The sequence below is a fragment of the Kwoniella pini genome, chromosome 2 (genome assembly GCF_000512605.2).
Source record: "Kwoniella pini CBS 10737 chromosome 2, complete sequence".
NCBI classification, from domain to species: Eukaryota; Fungi; Basidiomycota; class Tremellomycetes; order Tremellales; family Cryptococcaceae; genus Kwoniella; species Kwoniella pini.
The window spans coordinates 1,293,215-1,316,905 of NC_091717.1; the positions used below are offsets into that span (position 1 = coordinate 1,293,215).

General features: G+C 36.3%; 9 protein-coding genes across 9 annotated transcripts; 3 read left to right on the forward strand and 6 right to left on the reverse strand.

Annotated features, from left to right (window-relative positions):
* Positions 1-335: 335 nt before the first annotated feature.
* Positions 336-2,113, reverse strand: I206_101820 (uncharacterized protein; the record flags this gene model as incomplete). The annotated part of the gene is made up of 3 exons (XM_019158784.1): positions 336-1,651; positions 1,730-1,829; positions 1,931-2,113. The coding sequence occupies 3 exons, from the start codon at positions 2,111-2,113 to the stop codon at positions 336-338; spliced, it is 1,599 nt and encodes a 532-aa protein (XP_019008530.1).
* Positions 2,114-2,678: 565 nt separating this feature from the next.
* I206_101821 (uncharacterized protein) lies at positions 2,679-3,513 on the reverse strand (the record flags this gene model as incomplete). Its single annotated transcript, XM_070202458.1, has 4 exons — positions 2,679-2,885; positions 3,170-3,214; positions 3,355-3,433; positions 3,506-3,513. 4 exons carry the CDS (start codon positions 3,511-3,513, stop codon positions 2,679-2,681), a joined length of 339 nt encoding a protein of 112 aa, XP_070058559.1.
* A 456-nt stretch (positions 3,514-3,969) lies between these two features.
* I206_101822 (signal peptidase I) lies at positions 3,970-5,088 on the reverse strand (the record flags this gene model as incomplete). The annotated part of the gene is made up of 7 exons (XM_019158782.1): positions 3,970-4,044; positions 4,112-4,148; positions 4,212-4,325; positions 4,384-4,434; positions 4,622-4,720; positions 4,784-4,893; positions 5,041-5,088. 7 exons carry the CDS (start codon positions 5,086-5,088, stop codon positions 3,970-3,972), a joined length of 534 nt encoding a protein of 177 aa, XP_019008528.1.
* Positions 5,089-5,577: 489 nt separating this feature from the next.
* On the forward strand, positions 5,578-8,159 carry I206_101823 (tryptophan-tRNA ligase; the record flags this gene model as incomplete). The annotated part of the gene is made up of 11 exons (XM_070202459.1): positions 5,578-6,113; positions 6,213-6,356; positions 6,437-6,565; positions 6,635-6,754; positions 6,821-6,867; positions 6,922-7,111; positions 7,186-7,269; positions 7,328-7,460; positions 7,521-7,826; positions 7,881-7,967; positions 8,049-8,159. 11 exons carry the CDS (start codon positions 5,578-5,580, stop codon positions 8,157-8,159), a joined length of 1,887 nt encoding a protein of 628 aa, XP_070058560.1.
* Positions 8,160-8,594: 435 nt separating this feature from the next.
* I206_101824 (uncharacterized protein) lies at positions 8,595-12,405 on the forward strand (the record flags this gene model as incomplete). The annotated part of the gene is made up of 12 exons (XM_019158780.1): positions 8,595-8,738; positions 8,824-8,880; positions 8,964-9,134; positions 9,235-9,623; positions 9,722-9,880; positions 9,935-10,806; positions 10,882-11,366; positions 11,432-11,695; positions 11,770-11,896; positions 11,964-12,130; positions 12,197-12,309; positions 12,372-12,405. 12 exons carry the CDS (start codon positions 8,595-8,597, stop codon positions 12,403-12,405), a joined length of 2,982 nt encoding a protein of 993 aa, XP_019008526.1.
* Positions 12,406-12,580: 175 nt separating this feature from the next.
* On the reverse strand, positions 12,581-13,498 carry I206_101825 (uncharacterized protein; the record flags this gene model as incomplete). The annotated part of the gene is made up of 1 exon (XM_019158779.1): positions 12,581-13,498. One exon carries the CDS (start codon positions 13,496-13,498, stop codon positions 12,581-12,583), a length of 918 nt encoding a protein of 305 aa, XP_019008525.1.
* A 1,678-nt stretch (positions 13,499-15,176) lies between these two features.
* Positions 15,177-18,163, reverse strand: I206_101826 (uncharacterized protein; the record flags this gene model as incomplete). The annotated part of the gene is made up of 4 exons (XM_070202460.1): positions 15,177-15,686; positions 15,746-15,802; positions 15,867-16,819; positions 16,891-18,163. 4 exons carry the CDS (start codon positions 18,161-18,163, stop codon positions 15,177-15,179), a joined length of 2,793 nt encoding a protein of 930 aa, XP_070058561.1.
* A 1,453-nt stretch (positions 18,164-19,616) lies between these two features.
* On the forward strand, positions 19,617-20,619 carry I206_101827 (uncharacterized protein; the record flags this gene model as incomplete). Its single annotated transcript, XM_019158777.1, has 6 exons — positions 19,617-19,673; positions 19,802-19,878; positions 19,952-20,079; positions 20,164-20,276; positions 20,361-20,510; positions 20,596-20,619. 6 exons carry the CDS (start codon positions 19,617-19,619, stop codon positions 20,617-20,619), a joined length of 549 nt encoding a protein of 182 aa, XP_019008523.1.
* Positions 20,620-20,999: 380 nt separating this feature from the next.
* Positions 21,000-23,607, reverse strand: I206_101828 (peptidyl-prolyl cis-trans isomerase-like 2; the record flags this gene model as incomplete). Its single annotated transcript, XM_019158776.1, has 12 exons — positions 21,000-21,354; positions 21,431-21,630; positions 21,694-21,810; positions 21,870-22,075; positions 22,128-22,232; positions 22,300-22,414; positions 22,481-22,566; positions 22,646-22,826; positions 22,911-22,991; positions 23,062-23,120; positions 23,202-23,362; positions 23,486-23,607. The coding sequence occupies 12 exons, from the start codon at positions 23,605-23,607 to the stop codon at positions 21,000-21,002; spliced, it is 1,788 nt and encodes a 595-aa protein (XP_019008522.1).
* Between the last annotated feature and the right edge of the window lie 84 nt (positions 23,608-23,691).

A 23,691-nucleotide genomic window follows, 5' to 3' on the forward strand; every position in this document is an offset into this window, starting at 1 on the left:
TAGTCAGAGATTTGTGTTTGGGAAGATAGTTTACCGTATGCCAAGTTATCCATGTTCATCTTATCGACACAGTACAATAATTGACCGGCTCCCGGAGTGGACTGTCGTGGCGATACTGACAGTTCCTTATTGAGGTCATGATAGACTGACAGGATGGAGTAGCTAAATCATACATCTAAATTTACGATTTTCATTAAAGTCCATGCTATTCGTTAAATTCAATTGTCCATATTATCTATACACGTTTATACAAAATCTATCTTCTCGCTTCTCCTCGAATAAATTAAAGATATCAAAGTAAACAAATCAAATTGATATCAAAATTTTAAGTATTATTAACGAAATTCTCTCCAACCTTCTTTAGCTAATTCTTTAAATCCATTATCACCTAATTCTTTATTACCATCATTTTCTAACCAATCATCTAAATTTATAAAATTAATTTTATTAAAAATTTCATTAATTTGATTTTGTTTATTTTTTTTAACTAATTTAATATAAAGTTGATTTTTAATTTTTTCAATTATAAAATTTTTTAAATTTTCTTTACCTTTTTTCATAATTCCTATACCCATATTAAATAATTCTCCATCAAAATTTTCAATTCCAATTATATTTAAATTTAAATTTAAATTAGATGAATTTAAAGGTAAAGAAATTATAATTTTAATTAAATCTTCAATTAAACTTGAAAAAGAATTTAAATATTTAATATCTCTTGAATTATAAAATGCAATTTGCCATAAATTTCTTTTATTATTAGTTAAAAAAATAATTGAAATTTTTTTAATTGAATTTAATGAATGATTATTATTATTATTAAAAATATTTTCAAAACCTTCATAATCTTTTAAATCATATGATCTACCTGTTGGTAAAATTATTGTTAATTCTTTTAAACCTATTGGTAATCCACCTGTTGATTTAATTTTTTTATTAGAATTAAGTTGAATAGGAGGAGAATTAGGAGTCGTGAAAGTTATTGTTGAAGGGAATGAATTTGGTAACACAACTAAAGGTGATCTCGCACCAATTATAATTAATTTTTCAATTTTTAAATTTTTTAATAAAGGACAAGGTGAATTAAATTTAGGACAAAATAAAAGATGATAATCAAATTCATCTGCTAAAATTATTCTTAAAATTTTTAAACGTGGCATAATTTCATTTAAAGAAACATTTGGACAATTTATAGGAATTTCAATAAGTGTATTAGTTCTTGATTTTGATTTATAGTTAAATGAATTTGAACAAGAAGAAGAAGAAGATCTTTGATGATTTTTATTTTCTAAAAATAATGATAATTTTTCATTTTTTTCTTCTTCTTCTTCTTCATTACAATTATCATCACCATGTGAATGAAGTGTTACTTCTTCTGTATGTTTAAGTAATCTATCTTTAAATTTTTTACGTCCTACAGTTATTTTACCAGTTATGTTTTCATATAAAATTGTAGAATCTTTCAGTTTTTCAAACATATCTTTAGGTGAATCAAATATTATATGATTATATAAAATTCGACCAGATAAATTGAATAAAAGTCTTGAAACTGTTAAACAATTATATAAAGTATCATTACAACAGTAAGTAAGAATTCGAATTATAATTTGAGTAGGTAAATGTTCAGGTATAACGTGTCGTTTGGTATGAGCTTAAGAGGGATTATACGTAAGTATAAAAATCATAATTATGATGAAACGAATGAATAAGTGAAAAAATGATCACTTACATGATGTTCTTTCTAAATTTACAATTGATTTTGGTCTTGACAAAATTTCATTATTCCTACTTGAAGATCTACTATAATTATAATTAAATCCAAAAACTTCCTATATTAAAAAAGCAAATTAATAAAAATATCAAAGTGGACATCCTCCACTTTTATAAAAATGCCGTTAACTTTATTAAAAATAAAAATGATGAAACTCACAGCTAAATTAGAAAAACTTTTAGATTTACCCATTTTATAATTTGATTGATCAGATATATCTTGAACTTCTTTAATGTCTTTTAATAAACTATCATTTACTTTATTTAAATGAAAAGAGGATGTTGAACTTTTGTGATTATTTTCTTTTTGAATTTCTTGATCATGATTTTGTTTTTGACCCATTTTGACGTTTCTCTTTGAACATATTTTTTATATTTTATTTCGTATATGAATTTTTCAAATTTGATAATATATTTCAATATTAGCCAAGAGGATCCTTTGTTAATGATTCTGGAATTTGAATCTACATTATTACATGTATAAAAATGAGAATAAAAACTAAACTTAATAACCCTTTCTTTGATGGTTAAAATGTATGCGAATGTCATTCTCGGATGTTTTATTTCCCGCTATACCGGCGGGCGACGAATCTTCAATTAAATCGCACAGATCATTAACCCCAAAATACATAACCATCAACATGTTCCAGACTATTATGATATATACACATATCGACATAGCCTATGAATGATAAGTCTTTATAAGATGAAATGTCTGATGCATATACATAATAATCAGGTATTGGTAATTTGACAATATACAACAAAAAAACATAGATCATTATTTCTCCTACTACTCGTTTATCCTCAATTGGGACAAATCTAGATTTTCAGGTTCATATCTTTCCATAAATCCCATTACCTTTGACACTAGCCTATTGCTAACTTTTCCTACCTGATCAATTCAATTAATACTCAGGTTCTAATCCACCATGAACAGGTGTAACACTTGGACCACTTCTCCATATTTTCAAAATTAACCATAAGACTACAATCGCTCCTACTATATATGCGATTGTTCTATATTGTCTTAATGTTGAAGTTGATGCCATTGTTCGATTATGATGACGAGAAGTTGAAAAGAGGGAAGAAGCGAAAGAAGTGAATGAGTTGGTCTAAAGAAGGGTGTTAGTTTATGATAGCAATGTTGGAGCTGAGGCTTGTAGAGTGTATATAGGATGTAGAGTAGAAGAAGATCAAGTACATGAGAAAGTATGGCGAATTTGAGGGAGAATTAAGTCGGCGAAGAGTACAGATCGCTACTTGAATGATTAAAAGGGAGAGGAAGAGAAAGGAGTACGGTATAGGAAGGAATAACATACAGTCCTATCGAGCTACAAAGCGAAAATTCAGCTTATACATTTCTATGAGCTTGTTTGAACGGAGCAGATGAACTCACTTGATCATTCTGTCTATTCGCATCATCTAGAATATCTATAGTCACCTAATTGAAGTATACAAAGTATGAGCAATGTTTCGATAAAGGGCAAGTATATGGCGTACTGAAGCAGCAAAAGCCATCATCATATGGATAATGCGGAATGGGGAAATTGGATATTTTGGATGATATTGATAATCACTTACAGATCTTAATGATTTGATTTTACTATGTAACGAATTTAATTCTTCCTCATTCTGATTTTCTAACGTTTGATCTGATGCGCTAATTCATTGGAAAAACATAAGATTGTCAGCTTGTAATCCTTTAATCTCTACGTTCGACAGATAAACTAACCTTGGCATTTTTGATTATGCCTATTTGGTGAATTGCAAACCTGATGAGAAATGGTAAATTGTTTTTTAGGATAAAAGGGGAATTTTGATCTGCAAATCGAAGTGAAGGTTGCCAAGATGGTAGATTCTTCTTGGATCGTCGTCAGATTAGTCGGAATACGGACCTGTTGAAGCTATTTCCCGATTTTCTGCCCACTGGACCAAGGCTTGATCTGAAGACAACGTGAGAAAAAGTGAGATGAAATATGAGAATTAAAGTCATGTTCTTGTCAACAATCTTGACTTTGTCGCGGTGCTTCATGTAATAACGTTTTGACACGCGACATAAGCTTATTACAGGTGGCAGTGGCAACAGTTGCAATTGCAATCATAGTTGATCACTTATATTTATCATATAAGGGCAAATCGCATGGAATAGTTTAAATAACATGCATATGTATGTACAAATACCTCTCAAATCTGCTCTTATGTTTCTTGTTGTATTAACATGACTAATCCTACACAACCTAATAAAGCGTATTTTAATTGTGGGAAATCGTTCTAACATCATCGCCATCAAAATCAGCTTTAACGACCGGAAACGGTAGCGAATTATTAGCCGACGTACCATTGCAATTGTCACATATCCTACATACGGCAGAAAGCTGAATTGATGAATCAGCTTTGCTTTGATCAACTTTGAAAATAGAACAGCTAAAAAAACATACCCTCTCACTTTCCCTATAATGTGTTTTCTTTCTATCCACTCTATACCGTTATATAAAGTTATATCATCCCCCGGATTATTATCTCCTTTGGTTAGTAACAGTTGAGTTGTGTTCCTATTAAAGAAACGAATATGAGCTGAAGTTCCGTTTGGAAGACAAAGGGCTAGCTCACGAAATGTGGGATTCTATCACTCTATGTACTATCGGTATATCTGCGCCGGGTCTAAGAGAACAAAGAGTTAGTACTGAAAGTGTTACCAAGTATACAGGCGGGAGTTCCGCGCGTAGATCATCTGCACTCCTTGTGAATCTAGGATCTGGAAAAAAGAGATCGGACAAGGTATTCTATAGCTCCAGGGTTCACGAAGATCTGTGACAAGTTTCCATATTTGCTATAGTATCACACTCACATTTTGTAAACCGTTATATCTCCAATCTCGTAAGGCACATCAGCAGGATTTGTTAAGAATAATATATCTCCTCTGTAAAAAGCAGGTTCCATTGAACCTCTACACAAATCAGAAAATAATCAGCTAGTGAAGCATCATAATGGCTACAAAATATAAGCTCACGAAAGAACAACTACTATAGGTGATTCCGAATTTGTAAATAAACATAATCCTTTCCACATCATTAGACCTGATGAAATGACTGTTAGGAGATTTAAGGCTTGGAATAGGAGCTATGTGATCAAAACGATTTTGGTGTTGTTGTAGGATTCGGATGTATACGATGATAAAGATAAGAATAGAATCGCAGCTCAGGTCAGCTTACATATTCTAATGAGAGAGAAAACCTGTTCATTGAGTTCGAAGAGCGAAGAACATACCCCTTGGACTCCTAACGTCTTTAGACGAGCTATCTCGTTGGAAAACATTTTGCTGAAATCGAACTGTTCCGCCGTCGAGATTCGCTTGACTTGCTGATGGTGTGCGTTCGTCGGTCACTAGTGACAGCTGTCTCGATAAGTGTATGTGCTGATATTGAAGTATGATGTCTCTTTGTTCATGAATTTCATTACCGTAACTATTCATCCACGTCCGAGTCGGCAACTTTATCAGGAACACGTTGATTGTACGATTGTACGATTGAACGCGTTGATACTAACTCTTATCTATTACTTCTAAGTGATTAAAATAATCCACGTCATTCTCACTTTCTACCTTAATCGCGTTAATCATTTCATTCACTCTCGAATCATGTCAACTTATCAACGTTTTAAACCTTCTTTCCCTTGTTGAATAGTGAATGTTTTTTCCCTTGTATCTTTATGCGTCTCACAAAAACAAGTTATAAGGCTTTTTCAAATACATCAAAACTTTTTATACCAAAATCGAATTTCACTTCTTCATTGAAGGAAACCAAGATGTCTTTGGAAACACCTAATAAACCTTCAAAATCAGGAGCAATGACTCCAGGATCAATCGCTACGGAATTTTCCAAAATGGATTTCCCAGCTCCATCAGGATTAAAACTTTCAATTCCTACTAAAGAAAAAGAAATTCAAAATCCACAACAACAAGAAGTAGGTAATACTTCTTCTTCAGGTGGTATAGGAGGAGGATTATTAAGTGCTATATCTTCTGTATTTTCACCAACAAGTTCAAATGGAAATGAAGATACAGGAGATATTTCTGGACCTGAACCTGAAGCTTTAACTGCTGCAAGAAGAAAATTTAGATCAGAAAGTATTTCTGAACAACTTTCAACAGAACTTTCAGCAATGAAATTACCTCAACCTGAAAGAATATTTGGACCAAATGAAGGTGAATCAAATGCAGCAAAAGAAGGTAATAATGGAGTTAGTGCAGAAGATTGGGATAAAATTAAATTAGAAGATGAAATCCCTGAAGCTGTAAAAGAACCAAAAAGAATGACTCATAGTAGACATACATCAAGAGCGTGAGTAAGATTGCGTTATGACTCATGATTATTTCGTATATAAAATCTGAGCCCATGAGAAAAGAAAAGACGGCTTACACTGTTTGACATGTAATGTAGTGATGCAGCACTCCCAAGAACCCCTACTATCCCAGAAGCACCTGAACCCTCATCATCGAAAAGTCAAGCTGTAGCTAAAGAACAAAAAGTTACTCCTTTTGATGTTGAAGGAGAAGTTGACGCCGAAGGAAAGGATTTAGGAATGTGAGTGGTCGATCCTATGTTAATCAGCTGTGAAACGACACGTAGTAATAAAGCTGACGAAACCGATCTCCACACTATAGTGACTACGACAAACTCACCAAACGATTTGGAGCATCAATCATTTCTCAGGAATTATTAGATAGATTTGAAAGATTGACAGGGCAAAAACCTCACCCATTGTTGCGAAGGGGAACTTTCTATTCTCATCGGTATGTATCTTGATCAGCTTCCACCGGCTCGACTATGCCAGAATGAGCTGATATCAACATCTCAATCAGTGATTTCAACTTGATACTTGACCGATATGAGAAAGGTCAACCATTCTACCTTTATACCGGTCGAGGTCCTTCGAGTGATTCTATGCATATGGGTCATCTGATCCCCTTCATGTTCACAGCGTGAGTCCAGCCGCTTGCCCGTGAGGAAATAAAAATCGACAAAGAGGTAATCATGTGTTTTTACAGTTATCTTCAACGAGTGTTCAACGTTCCTTTGGTCATTCAAGTAACTGGTACGTTAATCGTTAATCAGTACCAGCGTGGACACTGACTCTTACATCAATTAGATGACGAGAAGTACCTACTCGAAAGAGATGTCAAAAAACAAGCCGAGTTGATGAAGAAGATAAAGGGAAAGAAACCCCTCGATTTGTTGAGGCATTACAAGAAGATGGGTCAAGATAACATCAAGGACATCATCGCATGTGGTTTCATACCGGAGAAAACATTTATCTTCTCTGATTTGGCTAATGTCGGGTGAGTTCCCCGCCCATGAGACATGAGCTGCTGCTGTCGAGCGTAATCGTGCTGATTAATACCTCTCATTTTAGCGGTGCTTTCTACGAAAACGTGGTTCTCATGGCTAAGACAATCACCCAAAGTCAAAGTCGAAATGTATTCGGATTCAGTGACTCGTAAGTCTAACAAGGCGCTCTCGAATGCGTGACTCACTAGCTGACGTTGTCAAATCAGCGACAACATTGGAATGTTCCATTTCGCCGCCGTACAAGCAACTCCATCATTCTCCAACTCTTTCCCTCAAATCTTCGGTACACGAGATGATATTCCAGCTTTGATCCCTTGTGCCATCGACCAAGATCCTTATGTGGGTTGGCTATAGGTCGCGGAGTTCCCTCACTGAGCTGACGATCCTATTTTACAATAGTTCCTCCTGACTCGAGATGCTGCCGACAGATTGCAATACAAAAAACCTGCTTTACTCCACTCTAAATTCCTTCCCGCTCTCCAAGGTGCCGGTACCAAGATGTCAGCCTCAAAGGAAAACACAGCAATCTTCATGACTGACGACGCTAAGAAGATAGCTAAGAAAATTAAATCTCATGCTTTCTCAGGCGGAGGTGCTACGCAGGAAGAACACAAGGCAAATGGTGGTAATCCAGATGTGGATATCGCTTACCAATATTTGAGTTTCTTCGAAGACAGTGACGAGAAGATGGAACGATTGGATAAGGTATGTTTCGCAACCCCTACTACTCGAAAGAATGCTGACTTATGGATCATTTAGGAATACCGAGCTGGAACACTCAGTACTAGTGAAATGAAAGCTGCTTGTATTGAGAAGCTCCAAGAAGTTGTTGCCGAGTTCCAAAAGGTCAGTCCGTCTTTGACAGCTCCTGGTGGATACTCTCAGAGAGATCAAGAGAAGCTGATGTTGTATCTGCGCTTATTGTAGAATCGAGCTGAAGTTACGGATGAGAAACTCGCCTACTTCCAAGATCCAAGCAGGAAGATTGACCCTCGACCTAAACCTAAGGAAACTGATGCACCTGCCCCTTTGGCATAAACACTCGTGTAGATACGGAAGGGCGATTGTAGAGAAGCGTATACTATATATATATAGATAGATTGGGGTTGATATGTTCCGATGTTCTATGCATACATACAGTCTATCTATACTTTATTATCAAATAACCTTACTATCAAAGGGGAAGTAGGTTTACCGGTGCCACATGTGATTATTTCCGACCTGACCACGTGGTAGGAGTGTGCGATTGAATTAACTATGACACACCTACGCGTTCAGAAATGTAAACCCAGTTGACTGTTGAATAATCTATATGTCTACATGTCATTGAAATCACTGCTTGAATCGCAATATTTTCTAGTTCCACAATTTACCTTTTTCCGATTTGGCTGAAATATCAAAACGCAGAGATAATTCTGTTTTAAGCCTATTATCGATTAAAGATTTGTTCCAGGAAAGAAGAGTCAACTCACGATGTCAGATTCTGATCGACCAACATTTGATATTGCTGTACCTTCAAAAGATCCAGAAAAGAAAGATGAAGATAAACCAAAATCAAATGGAGATTTGAAAGGAAAAGGAAAAGATGAAAGTAAAGAAGAAGATATAAATGATATGGTTTGTTAATTTTTTTACTTTTAAGTAAAAATAATTGAATTTTAATAACTAATTAATATCTGTGATTTACTTTTTTTTCAAATAGAGTGAAGAAGATTTACAACTTAAAGCTGAATTAGAAATGTTGGTACAACGATTAAAGGTAAGCTATTCCATCTCAAGTATATCGGATGAAATTATATATAGCTCATTATTTCTCTTCATTTCATTTATTATAAATTAAAGGAATCCGATATCAATCTTTATTTGCCAGCTTTAGAATCTCTTCGAACACTAATTAGAACATCTACTTCATCTATGACTTCCGTACCTAAACCTTTGAAATTTCTTAGACCCTTTTATGAAGAATTAGGTCAGATTAGGGATAGTTGGGATGCAGAATTAAAGGAGCAACGTGTAAGTAGTCATCCAATTCATTAAAAATCATGAGCTAGATTCAACTTGGTATAAATGAGATGATCTGACTTGTAAACTGATTCTTGATTTTGTAATCTAGTCATTATTAGCATCTATACTATCGGTATTAGCAATGACATATTCTGATACAGGGAAACGTGAAACTTTGTTTTTTAGATTATTATCAGAATCAACGGAAGCACCAGGATTATGGGGACATGAATACGTTAGACATTTAGCAGCTGAATTAGGAGAAGAATATAATTCAAATTACGCTGCTGAAATAGATCAAGATATTGAAAAACCAGAAGGTTTAAAATATACAACTGAACAATTGAAAGCTTTAGCTCTTGAATTAGTTTCTTTTTTCCTTAAACATAATGCAGAAGCAGATGCAGTTGATATACTTTTAGAATTGGAAAATGTTCATGAAATAGTGGAATTGACGGATGATAAGAACTTTGAAAGAGTCTGTAGGTATATGGTCAGGTATGTACACTTTATTGTCGCGTGTTAAAACTCAACCATGGTCGGCTGTTGAAACTCAACTACAAGAATGTAGAGCTGATTTATTCTCATAATGACAGCTGTGTGCCATTACTTGTACCACCTGATGATTCCGCTTTCCTCGAAACTGCTTCTAAGATTTACGCCAAATATGATCGATATCCTGAAGCTATCGCTCTTGCTGTTCGATTGAATAGTCCCGCTCTGATACGTCAATATTTCCAAGCCCCAAAGAATCCGTAAGTCCATTCAAGCTGCGATCCGTTTTATTTTGTAGCTGATTCTCGTTCTAGTGTGATGAAAAAACAACTTGCTTACTTCCTTGCTCGAGCTCAAATACCTCTGCATTGGGTGCACACCGCTGAGGGTGCTGAGTCGGACGAGGAGGAACCAGCAGCTACTCAAGAAGAGGATGTACTTGAATGTTTGGGCAATGTAAAACTCTCAACTCATTTTAGAAACTTTGGTAAAGCTGTAGGAGTAGAAGAACCTAGAGCATTAGAAGATATATATAAATCACACCTTGAACCTAATCGAACTACCCAAACAGCCGATTCTGCTCGACAAAACCTCGCATCAACCTTTGTAAACGCATTTGTGAATGCTGGTTTTGGTAACGAGAAACTTATGGTAAATGCTGCAGAAGGTCAAAGTTGGATTTACAAGAATAAAGATCACGGTATAATGTCAGCTACTGCATCTGTCGGATTGAGTTTGTTATGGGATACAGAAAGTGGTATTGATCATATTGATAAATACACTTATTCCCCTGAGGAACATATTAAAGCTGGTGCTCTTTTAGCAATTGGCGTTTTCCACTCTGGTATTAGAACTGAAACCGATATTGCTTACGCTTTATTAGAGGAACACGTTGATAGTAAGAGTTTATCCTTGAAACTTAGCGCAATCAACGGGTTAGGTATAGCATATGCTGGATCAGGACGGAAAGATATAGCGGAGAAATTGCTTCCTCATGTTGCGGATGAAACAAACACAATGGAAGTTGCAGCTATGGCTGCTTTGTCTCTTGGTTTCGTATTTGTTGGATCAGGTGATGGAGAGATTGCAAGTGCTATTCTACAAACGATGATGGAACGTGAAGAGGCTCAATTAGCATCCGAATGGACAGTCTTCATTTGTTTAGGTTTGGGTTTAATTTTCCTAGGTGAGTTTCGCATGATTCAAATAATTTATGATTTTCCAAGGAAATCAGTAGCTAATCATCAATTTGGATCCGCAGCTACACAAGAAGACTCTGAGCCCACTGTAGCTACTTTGAAAGTCATTGAACATCCAATCGCTTCTATTGCCGAAACTATTGTAGACGTATGCGCATACGCTGGTACAGGAAATGTTCTCAAAATCCAACAAATGCTTCACCTTTGCGCTGAACATGCCGAAAAGCCAAAGAAGGATACGCCTAACGGAGAGACTGCACCTGTCGCTGCCGAAGGAGAAGGGCCAGCTGCAGCTGCAGTAGCGGATGCCGAAGGTGATGTCAACATGTCCGGAGAGAATACCGCTCAACCTATCACTGCTCCCGTTGGCGAGGCTACTGCGACTAGTACCGCCGCGCCTACAGGCGATTCAGAAGGGGAAGATGCAGAAGAGAAGGAAAAAGTTGATTCATTGAAATATCAAGCGTTTGCTACGATCGGTATAGCGTTAATAGCTATGGGTGAAGATGTCGGTGCGGAAATGGCTTTGAGACAATTCCAACATCTTGTGGGTTCAGTTAGCTTGTACTCGACGCATCAACGCAGCTGACATGTTTTCTGATTCTCGCTCAGATGACATACGGTGATCCCGTTATCCGAAAATCCGTTCCACTTGCCCTCGGTCTGATATCAGCCTCAAATCCTCAACTTTCCATCCTTGACACTCTCTCCAAATATTCGCATGATTCAGATTTGGACGTAGCTATCAATGCTATATTCGCCATGGGTTTGGTCGGCGCTGGTACAAATAACGCTAGATTGGCTCAGATGTTGAGAGGTTTAGCTACATACTATGCCAAAGAACCTGATTGTTTCTTCATGGTCAGGATCGCACAGGTACGTGGTTACCTGGCGTCGCATCTGGGCTTACCAAAAATTCGCATGCTAATCAATTTCTGGCTTTCGCTCAGGGTCTCGTCCACATGGGTAAAGGTACAATAGGTATAAATCCTTACTTCAGCGATGGACAAGTCATGTCTCGAACGGCTGTTGCTGGTCTTTTGGCAACCATTGTATCCTTTACTGATGCAAGGAAGTGTGAGTTCAGACGCCGAAGTTGGAGTCCAACTTCAAACTGATGATATCAACTTTTTATGATGGATAGTCGTACTTGATAAACACCATTGGCAATTATATTGGTTGGTAACAGCCATGTACCCTCAATTCCTCATTACCCTAGACGAAGAGTTAGAAGAAAAACCTGTGACGGTTCGAGTTGGTCAAGCTGTTAATACGATTGGTTTGGCAGGTACAAGACATGGTATCAGCGGGGTGAGTTGAGGTCTTCCGTTGTGCGCTTTTGCATTAGTGCTAATCGTCGTTTGTGCTCAAAATTAGTTCCAAACTCATCAATCGCCTGTGAGAATTGCTACAGGTGAAAGAGCCGAATTGGGAACAAATGAATTTTTCCCTTATCAATCTGTATTGGAAGGTTTGGTCATTCTCAAGAAGTGAGTGATTTTGTTATCATCCAGGCCGGTCAAAGTGAGATGACTAATATGCATATATCTAGGAATGAACAATACAATGCGGAAGATCAAAATTAGGCATTAACATGTATGAAAGTAGATTATAGATTGTGGTCAGGTGAAGTACAGAATGTGATAAAGTAAAAAGAAGTAGCATGGAATCAATATTTTCCCTCTTGACAAATTGCATCGAAGTCATTTGATTGTAGATATGAAATGCAAAACATTATATATAAGGACGTGTTCATTGTCATTATTCATACTTTTCAGTCATCTCTTTCTCCTTTTTGAGTGTAGCTGTCGTGGAATTATTACATTCTGTATCGATGTGAAACTTATAACCAATTAACATTTTACATATTTTTGTAATTGATCTTTTTTGATTAAATTTAAATTGATTTTCTTCTTCAAAAGGCGAATTACTTATAATTTTGAATTTTGAATTTATCAATTTTTTAAATATAATCTCATCACAATTTATTAAATTTTTTTCTTTTTCATTATTTTTTATATTAAAATCTTTAAAAAAATTCAAAAATTCAAATTTAAAATCAGAATTAGAATTAGAATTATTTTTAAATAAATTATAATTTAAATTAAATTGATCTTTTAATAATTTTAAACTAAATATTTTTTTATTATTATTATTTTCTAATAATAAATTAGATAAAAAATTTGAATTTAAATTTTGTTTATTTTCATTATTATTATAATTATTATTTAATATGAATGGATTAATTATTATTTCTTTTTCCTTTTCATTGTTTTCTTGTTCAATTATACTTATGATTGAAGGTATTGTAATTAAACAAAATTCTTTGGAATTGGAATTACCAATTTGAATATTAATTTCATTCTTATCCTCTTCTTCTTCTTCTTTATTTTCATCCTTATCAGTATCATTATCATTTGATGTAAATGAATTTTTATTCCCAATATCCTCTCTTGATTGATGTTCAAAAATAGAAGATAATTTAATTAATTCTGGAAATTTACTAAGACTAAATACAGAATTAAAAGGATATGTATAAGATTTCAAGTTTGAGATTTCATCCTTGGGTAAATTTGATTTAGTTTTAGGTTTTACATTCGATTTAGTAGATTCTTTGATTCCTGTTTGATTTTGACTTGAATCAAATTTGGATTTTGGAAGTGGGACTGAATTTGACATGTTCTTTAATCTTAAAAAAAAGAGACTTATGCGTTACTGATTGTGTAGAGAAGAAGTGTGATGATTGAAATTTAAAATTTGAAAGACAGGAAATTTAGCAGTGATATTAAAAGTGATAAATTCATTATTCGTCAAGCAGTAGATCTTTTTCGAGTCATCAAATATATAATATTTAAAATATACAAAGGAGAATTAGAATGTCATGACGCCATGTAGAATATTATCGAAGGCCATTTCATGCCTATTACGAAACGTCATTCTCAATACCATCGAGTTTATCTTATAAAGCTTGTTAAAGCGTTAATGACCTTTTATTGGAACTCGAGATTTGGAAATTGGGATTAAGAATAGGAGATAAATTGATTCTTCATTTAAACTTGTAATTGCATTCAAACATCAATTAAATTAAAAATCCTGGTTTTTTTTTTTCATTTCCAAATCTCTTCGGATTTTTATATTCTCGGTATTTGACTTTTTATTCAATCTTAGAAAAACAATGTTTCTACTCGAAAGATTTAAGTGATTCATTTAGGGGAAAAAAAAAAAAAAAAACTCACTTCAATCGCCACTCTTGTTCCATACACCTTTGGAATCTTATTAGTAAACTTATGATTTTGAAAATACAAATACGATCTTCCAAATTAATTTAGTATTATTCAGGAGGTCCTTATGATTTGATATACCTATGACAATGTATTCTTTAGATTCAACGGCACATTCGCACAATCGCACATCCGCTTTTCGAAGATCCAAAACTCAGAGGAAAATCGTCTCAAAAGTTATAACAAATTAACCTTCATTGTATACACAATCTACTATCACTTCCTTTAATAATCTTCAACGTGTAATCGTTATCGCTACTGTTTCACGAAGATAAAACCATTCATACATCCCACATGGAATGCTTTTGATTATACAATGTTCACAGAAAATGCATGGAAAAATGTTATTTGATAAATGACGAAAAGAAAATTTGCTTTTCCTTGAAATTGGAACGATACTCCTTATTATGATGGCTTATAAACAATATATTATTTTATAGCATGAAATGATACTCTTTCTCTCTGTTTCTTCGAGTCTCGACCAGTCAGACTACTTCTTCATTCCAATTTTTCATCTTTCACCATTTATACCGTATATCATCTATGAAATAAACAAAAAAACTACCAAGTAACGAAACGAAATGATTTTAGTGATCATGCTGAAATGACATAAGCACTTTATGTGAAAGGAAAAACGAAGAAAAGAAAAGGAATTTCAAGAAGATGATGAGATGAAACTATGCACATGTATGAGAAAGACAAAAACGTAATGAAAATGCTTTGGTGAGGAAGGAAACCGTTTGTACGGGATGAGAAATATATGTTGATGTGGGATTCTTTTGCGGCGTTTATGGAATGGCAATACTGTGAAAGTCAATCACCATGTTCAGATGTTGAGCCAAGACGGATATGATCATTGGAAAGCCAATGATTTTCGAATGCCATGGATGGGAAGCGTTTTGTTGGGTCATAAAAATTGTGAGATGAGTCGTAAAGGGAACGATGCGATGTGGTGGAATGTGGATCACCCCATTCAAGGCGGATCTTGATGATTTCAATGTTTCTCTGTTTCTCTGGAGTCAGCCATATTCTGCGAATGCGACCAATGCCTAGAACTCACCATCTGAACTGCGAGTTTATGCTTTGACCTCTTCCTCCTCATTCTTCACCATCGACTCCGTAGAGTCTGATGTCTCTTTAATCACATTGGCGTCATCCTGTTTCTTCTCCTCAACCACATCCACTGTAGACACAGGTGCCGCTGAGCTATTCTTCATCAAGGCATTCTCAACTTCAGCTGCTATACCACCTATCCTTTGACCTATAGGTGGCAGAACAGACCCTTCTTCCGAGGTCATGGATGTATCGTTCGCATTGAGGCTCAGATCTCTAGATTCTTCCGTATGTTGAGATGGAGATCCAGACATGCTCGTTGGACTTTGGTCAGATGGAAATTTTGACGCCTTGGCATCTGGTAATACCCATCTGGAAGTGTCCTGTCCCGCTAATCTTACGCTTTCTTCTCTTACTTCCAATAACGACGACATCACCATACACTCTTTCACTATACTTATGTCGGGAGTTAGTGACTTGACTCGGTTGAAAGAGGCAATCATCGCAATGTCAATCCATCCTTCCGAGTCCATCTGCGACAAAAAGGCTGCGTCAGCTATGATATTAGCAATGTGAACGCTAACAAGCTTACCTGTTGACGAAGGAAAAAGTCCATAGCCAGATTCTGCATACTGAAGTAGTATTCGATCTACATCAATTTGTCAGCACCACTTTCAATCGCTCTAAAGACATGCTACAAGCAAGTAACTGACCTGACCCAAAACGTAAAATCTCGTCGCATCTAGATTGGGCACAACGGTTTGAGGCATAGGAGGTGGCGGTAAACCTGCTCTGTATACCGCTCCAGCGCCATATTGAGCTTGCATAGGGTCATAAACCGAAGGATTGGGCTGGCCAAATCCTTGTACAGGATAGAAGGTTTGGAAGCCGCCAAATTGTCCATGTCCTCTTGGGAAGCCATTTGATAATCCATCGTTAGGTAAATTGGAGCTTCCACCCAATGGTGGGGAGCCAAAGTGCGAATGAGGTTTATGCACGAATGCCGAGTTACTTCTGAATCCACCTCTACCTCTATTTCCCCCACCGTTATACGATTGTCTTGGATCTCTACCCCTAGGTACTCTAGGTAATGCATGGTTGTTGAACCCTTGTTGAGGTAATGGAGCGGTATTACTAGCCACCATTGGTTTGGATTGAGGAGCTGACGGTTCATTGCCTATCCGTACTTGTGGCGAAGTTTCGTTGTCCACAGGTGAAGTCAGAGCTTGATGATCACCCTTTTTCGGTGAGCCAGGTTTACTTGTATTGCTTAGTTGTCGTGAAAATTCACTTCCGTTGTTGACATCACCATTGCTCTTTTCAACTTTCTCTACCTGCTCCTGCGTTGACCCTTCCATCGCAGATGCCTCCTTGTTGACAGCACCTTCAGCCCCATGCTGAGGCAGTGATGCTTTTGGTTCACTGGTTGATCCTGCTCTTCCAGCTCTGACATTCTTTTTGCCTTCTGCAACTTGGGAACTATTCTTCCTCGGTTTTCCAGCTTTATTTGCAGTTGATCCCGAAGCTTCATTAGCCTCTGCTTTCGAGACGGAAGCTCTCTTTCTAGCGTGCGCTTCGGCTTTATGTTGTCGTCGGGTATCCTCCTTAGCTTGATCGACAGCGGCTAATAACTCGGCAGCTGGGATAGCTGTCCATTTCTGCTTTTCTATCGGTATGACAAATCAAAGTCATCAGCGAGAGATCTGTTTGTTCCCAAGAGCAAACTCTGGAACTTACTGCCTGTGGTTGTACTATTAGTACTTTCCTCAGCTGCACTAGCTTCCTCATTGGTTGCTTGACTCTTTACCTTCTCCTTTTTATCTTCGGCCTTCGCAGCTTGCTTCACATCGGGCCATAAATTGATATCGTTGATGGGCGGGGGCAATGCAGAAGACGTGGCTTTGGCGGCGGTCTTCTTTTTGGGTTTAGCAGCAGCCTCGACTTTAGCATTGCCATTCGGTATAGCCTTCTGCGTTGTTTCTCTGCTCGATAGACTCGTAGCTGGTTTCGCTTGACTCGTTGTTATCGGTGTTGAGAGCAATATACTCTTCTTCCTAATATCCCATGCGTTGACTGCTGGAGGCGGAGCGGCTTGTCTAGGTTGAGCCGGTTGGACTTGCGCTTGAGGTGCTTCCTCGAGTTGTTGCGGCTGTTTAGCTCGCCAACTCCCTTCTTCCTCTCCCTCGAGCTTGTCCACTGCTTTTGACAGCACACTAGCAGGCGCAGTTGATGTTGAAGCTGTTTCCGATGATAGATTTGGGGAACCAATGGAAGGGGGTACGGATATGGAATTAGCGGTGATCGTCGTACCATTTAACGAAGGTGAAGAGGGGACTGTAACGGTCTGGCTTTGTTGTTGCTGTCCACTATCTCGCCGACTATCTTTTGAAAGGTCATTCGTCAAAGCGACGGATGTGGCAGGTTTTGCTGTTTGTGCCAGAGCACCCCAAGCTGGTTTGCTAGGCGCAGATATCGTTGAAGCGGGTTTTGGCGTTGTCTCCGATGTTGCAGCAGTCGAAGAGGCGTTATTAAGAGTCTGCTTTTTACTTGATTTCCCATGCCCGCTTTTCTTCTCACTATCATCACCTGATGATTTTTGTTTCTGCCCTGATCTATCTCTCCAATTCTTAGAATTGCTGCCATGCTTCTCCTTCTCTTTCTCCTCTTGCTGTTTGGCGCGTTGTCTATTCGACCGCACCGTTTCCCACGATCCGTCTTCCTCCTGCGACTCCTTTTGGCTTTGTGATTGGGAAGCTGATATCGACTTGTTGTGGCGAGGTTTGCTTGTCGATGACGAAGAAGACGGAGTGGCAGAAGGCGATCGGTTGTTCGATTTAGGAGTATTTCCATTTGACGTCAACGAGGATGACGCTGCTGATTTGGGGTCATTGACTTGTGCAATTTTGGTGGGATTGCCATTAGCATCTTTGATTCGGTCAGCATATGAGCCAAGAGCGTTGAATGCTGATGGCTGTTGTTGACCGTCTGGGACTTGCTGTGAGGATGGCATGGCGAGGACTCGGCAATTAGGAGACAAGCGCGGGAAAGCTGCCGAATATGTGGACGAGTGAGGTACTGCTATCATAGTGATGAAAGATGGTAAGAAATTGAATAATTGTTGGATAGTAACAAGATCAACAGCAAGCGCGAAGGTTGGAAACGAAGATGATCGCACAGGGGACAAAGAAGGGTGATAATAAGTAAATGAGGTTAGCTCTTCTTATACTCTATAAGTCGGCACTCTCCATGACGTGCAGAGCAGCACGATCAAAAGAGAGAGTGAGGGTGAGGACTAGATGGTACATAGAATCAAAGGAAGTGCTATATGTTTGATTCGAGTGTGAGAAGGGAGAGAGGGTAACACATCTGGCAAACGAGCGGGGTAGGCAAATATGTGCAGACCGAACTTCTTCTCAGAGTCTAGACCCGAAGCGATGAAATATGTATGACGGAGTACAACAAGCGGTGGAGTGGAGAATGAATGGTGGATTTGTAAAGAATGATTGCGATGACGAAACCGAACGAAGGCTTACCTAGATGGGATATACGAATCTACTTCTATAAGACCGAATTCCTTTCGCTTCTGGCAGACCTTATCAAAAATGATTTCGTATTGAGCTGACGGAGTTTGATTCGTTTGATGACAATACCGAAGAGTAGACTGGAACGATAGAAGGCTAAGTCCAAATTAGCAAAACTGAGAGCGGTGTGGTCAAGTGTAACGCTTACTCACCTCTAAAAGATTTCTGGTGTTATCGAGAATTTTGGGATTTCTTTATGATTAGAAAAGATATTATCTGGTTCCTATCGTTGCCACCCGCTAAACACCTCGCACTCCCTTCCTTTCACTTCAAAATTACCTCGCTTTGTCTCCAAGACTCTTACACACCTCGTGTGGGGTATGCTTAAGTTGAAGGTACGAAAAGTGTGAGTCGTTTGACGGTGTGTCGGGCTATATTCCAAGCGGATCCGAGGGTGAATGTAATCGTTTGATTCTTTTATGCGGAAAGGGGTATTGACCGTTTTGAAGGGCGGTACAAATTGAACTTGTGATCTGCCTTAGAGTTCAAAGATCCCAGTTGAGATGTATAAGGTGTATGCGGTGTAAAAGATACAATAGATGATTGATGAGGTTATGAACAAATGATTTCAAGTTGAAATATGATAATTGTTGAAATTGAAACTCATCTGAATCAAGATATTAAGGGGTTACGATACTTTTATATTGAATATAAGGAAACACTCGATTAGGATTAGGATTGAAATCGTAATCTAATTGTAATTGATTCAATTACAATTACCGCATTTTATCCCATTAAAAAACAAAATATTCCACCTCATAACTAAATTTCAATTTCATTCTCAATTGCCACCTAAATATTCGATTATTATATCTTTTACTTCTCAATTTCATTGCATCAAATCCTATAAATCAATCTAGCTCATAGGAGATATCAGTCAAAATGCGTCAACTCAAACATCATGAACAAAAATTGTTGAAAAAAGTTGATTTCCTCAATGTAAGTTCCGTTTTCCCTTCGTCCCTCCTATGGCATTCTCGGCAACAGAAGTAAACTAGTAGGATTATACCACATGTTGTCTTTTATCACCATCATGCTGATAATCATTTTGATTTCGTGTGTCTTAGTGGAAACAAGATGCTTCGTTGAGAGAAGTCAAGGTAATGAGGAAGTATCATATTCAAGATAGAGAAGATTATCACAAGTGAGTGAACCGTAATTATAGATTAATCACGAGGTTGTAAATTCGACACTAATATGATTTCGATATGTGGTAGATACAATAAATTATGCGGATCGTTACGATCTCTGATACATAAACTATCTTTACTTCCTGCCAAAGATCCATACAGAGAGCAAAGAGAGACTGAAATGTTGAATAAGTTATACGATATGGGTATATTAGGTATGTCCCTTGTTTCACATACATTTCGGTTTAACAAAATTGGTATCGAGATCTTTTCGGCTAATCTTCTTTCATCTTGGTTAGACGTCGGAGCTAAACCCTCTGATATCGAAAACAAAGTTACGGTATCATCAATAGCGAGACGGCGTTTGGCAGTCGTAGTAGCTAGGTTGAAAATGGCTGAGACCGTATCGGATGTGAGTTAATTTGATTTTGATTGAATGCTTTTTCATCGATTTCGTCGTATGTGATGCTTATACATTGCTGATCGATGCCAATAGGCTGTACAAACCATTGAACAAGGACATATACGAGTTGGACCTTCACCAGTAACTGATCCAGCAATGTTAATCACACGTCATATGGAAGATTTCGTTACTTGGGTAAATACAAGTGCTAGAAAGAGAACAATTATGAAGTACAACGACGAGGTGAGTAACAAATCACGTTGTGTTTCTGAATCAACCGTCAGACTTCTTGTGAATGGTTCTCACTGATAATATATCTTCAATTCAGCTCGACGACTTCGATTTATTGTAATATTACTACAACATCAATTTCTTGTATTTCATTCATTCAGTACACTATATATATATACCCAGCATACATGCATACCAATCGTACACTGATCTTCGGAATCCAAAAGTTCCCTTAATCGGATTGATCTCGAATCCTTGAGATCTTGGTGAATGAAAATGAGGATAACATGGTGTATATCCAACATATCAAAATCATCTACAAATTGTTTCATCTGAATCGCAATTTCCCATTTACAAATAAACAACGAATTTCACCCAATTTATCTGTATACATATGATTATTCCGTAATACATATAAAGGAAGTACGACTGATACATCCAAGTACAATAGTGTTACATGTAAGTAAAAGATCTTAGGCCAAGAACTGATTAACTACGAAACTACCATCCAGAAAAATCACCAAATCCACCAGATTTTTTCTTTTTCTTTTCACTTCCAAAATCCATAACATCTGAAACAATTAAACTTGTTTTCCCATTCGTAGATTTATTTTTAGATTCACTACCACCACCTAAATATTTTCCAACACCACTACTAATTTCTTGTAATTTTCTTTTATCTTTTTGTAAATTTGATTCACCTTTTTCACCTAAATTAGTACCTAACCATGTAGTTCTATCTTTTTCTCTTTCTTCTTTCATTTCTTTTCTTTTTTTAACTGCTTCATCAGATTGATCTTGTCTTGCTAATCTAGCTTTTAATTTTTCTTGATATGCTTCAAATGGATCTTGTAATCTATATATACATATATAATATCCATCAAATTTAGTATATAGCCTTATCTGTGCTTAGTAAAAAGGACAAAACTTACACATTAACACCTAGTATTATAATATCTTTTACAGGTTTATCACCTCCTGGTCTAACTGCTACACGTTCTATCTTATCTAATACGTCTTCCCCTCCTACTAATTTACCAAATACAGTATGCTTCCCGTTCAGATGTTCAGTTTCTCGAAACGTTATGAAAAATTGAGAAGTGTTCGTACGTGGTCCACTATTTGCCATTGACTAGTACGTACCGAGAAGCTGATGTAAGTAACCAAAAGATAATAAGCGGCTATAGTTGCTTACCAATACCCCACGGCCATCATGCTTATAAGCTCCCTTTTCGTTATACTCATCTCGAAATGGTTCACCCCAAAATGATTGACCTCCTCGTCCCGTTCCAGTTGGATCACCACCTTGTATCTAAATTCATCGCAAAAGTAAGTCACACAAATCGAAATTGCAGTACTACGGTCACTCACCATGAAGCCAGGTATCAATCGGTGGAATACCACATTATCATAATACCCCTTTTTCGCCAATTGTACGAAATTGTAAACTGTCTTTGGCGCTTTATCTCCATGTAATTCCAAATTCAAACCTCCAAAATTTGTCAAAATAGTGACATATGCTTTCGACTTTAAACGTTCTTTATCTTTTGTCGGACGAGACATCTCTTCGAACATAACTGTTCTCATAAAATTAGCTTGGAATTGTGAGTCTCAAAACATGAAACTTACATTCCTCCTCATCAAACATTGCTCTTTCAGATTTGACTTGAGGTGTTAGGGATGTACTTGTTAAAGAAGCTGCTGCTCTCCCAGAACTGAAATTCGATGCGTTATCTGCATGAATCAAAGATAAGCAAACTGGATATTCAAGTTGTCTCGATACTAGGTGAATTTCACTCACATGCGAGCTGTTCTACCTTTCGTTTCGCTATTATACCTTCCTTCTTCTCTTCACCATTCGTTATTTTAGTCTTCGTCGGCGGCGGTGTACCAGAAGGAGATTGTTCTGCTCTAGTCTATACATTCATTTCTCTCATCAGCTTGATAACTTTTTTTTGAAATCACATCAAGAGTAAACATACCTTCTCAGCTAACATTTTCAATACTTTACTAGCTCCTCCAGCAGCATCAACATTAATACCTCGAAGTGGATCTTCCATATCATCGTCTACAAAGGAGGTCTCACACTTTTAAGCATTACCCTAAAACTTTCTTAAATTGTGAGCAGTCTAAGAACGTTGACATACCATTTATCTTTTTATCTTTTTTAACATAATCATATTCTCTTAAATCCCTAGCTTGTAAATTTTGAGGATCTTGAATAGTTATTATATCTTCCCTTTTAAACTTTTCATCATTTACTAAATCTCTCCATGTTTTAGGTTTTATAGCTAAAAGTTGTAATGAAGCCATATCAAAAACATTTCCCTAAAATCAAAAACAAAATTCATTTAAGCTTAAATTAGATAATTCCTTATTATCTTTTTGATTAGATGCAATTATATAGCTTACAGTATTTTTTAAAAAAACAATATGTATATGTGGTGAAAATACTTTATAAGTTATTGGATCATGCAAATTACCTTCTGAATTCTATTTTTTTTTTTTGTTTAAAAAGACTATCAGTCGAAATTGCTCATTTAAAAAAATCCAAATAACTCACTCTAAAGAAATTTAATTTTATTAATTGTGAAGTATCTAAAGGTTTTCCAGAAACAGGATCTAATAAATTTAAATTCAAAACATTAATCTTATCTTTCTTTCTTTCTATAAGAAAAATTAAACAGATGATTTTAAATTTACTTGTTTTATATTTTCTAATATATGGTACAATATTTAATAAATCAAATACATCCGCTCTTGGAATTTCATTATTATTATTATTATTATTATTTTTAATTTCAACTTCATTTAAAACAGCTACAGGATTTTTAAAAGGTTGTAAAGATAATGCACAACAATCACTTTTTAAAATAATTAATAAAATCAAAAAATAAAAAAAAAATTGTAATCAACATTTTAGCATTTAATCTTTCAACAAATTGATTGTTGAACAACCAAAAAAACTTAAAAAAAAAAGAACTCACAAAGGTAATCTTAAAAATTCTGATTTTCCATTTTCATTTTTTTTTCCTGAAGTTGAAGCTGTATGACTTCCTGATGCATGCTCAGAATGAGTTACATACATTTTATCTGAATTATGTCCCATCTTGATTTAAATCTAATTGCTTGTTAGATGTACAATATACTATAGTAGAGAGACATGTTCAATTAATATAAATAGAAGATGAGT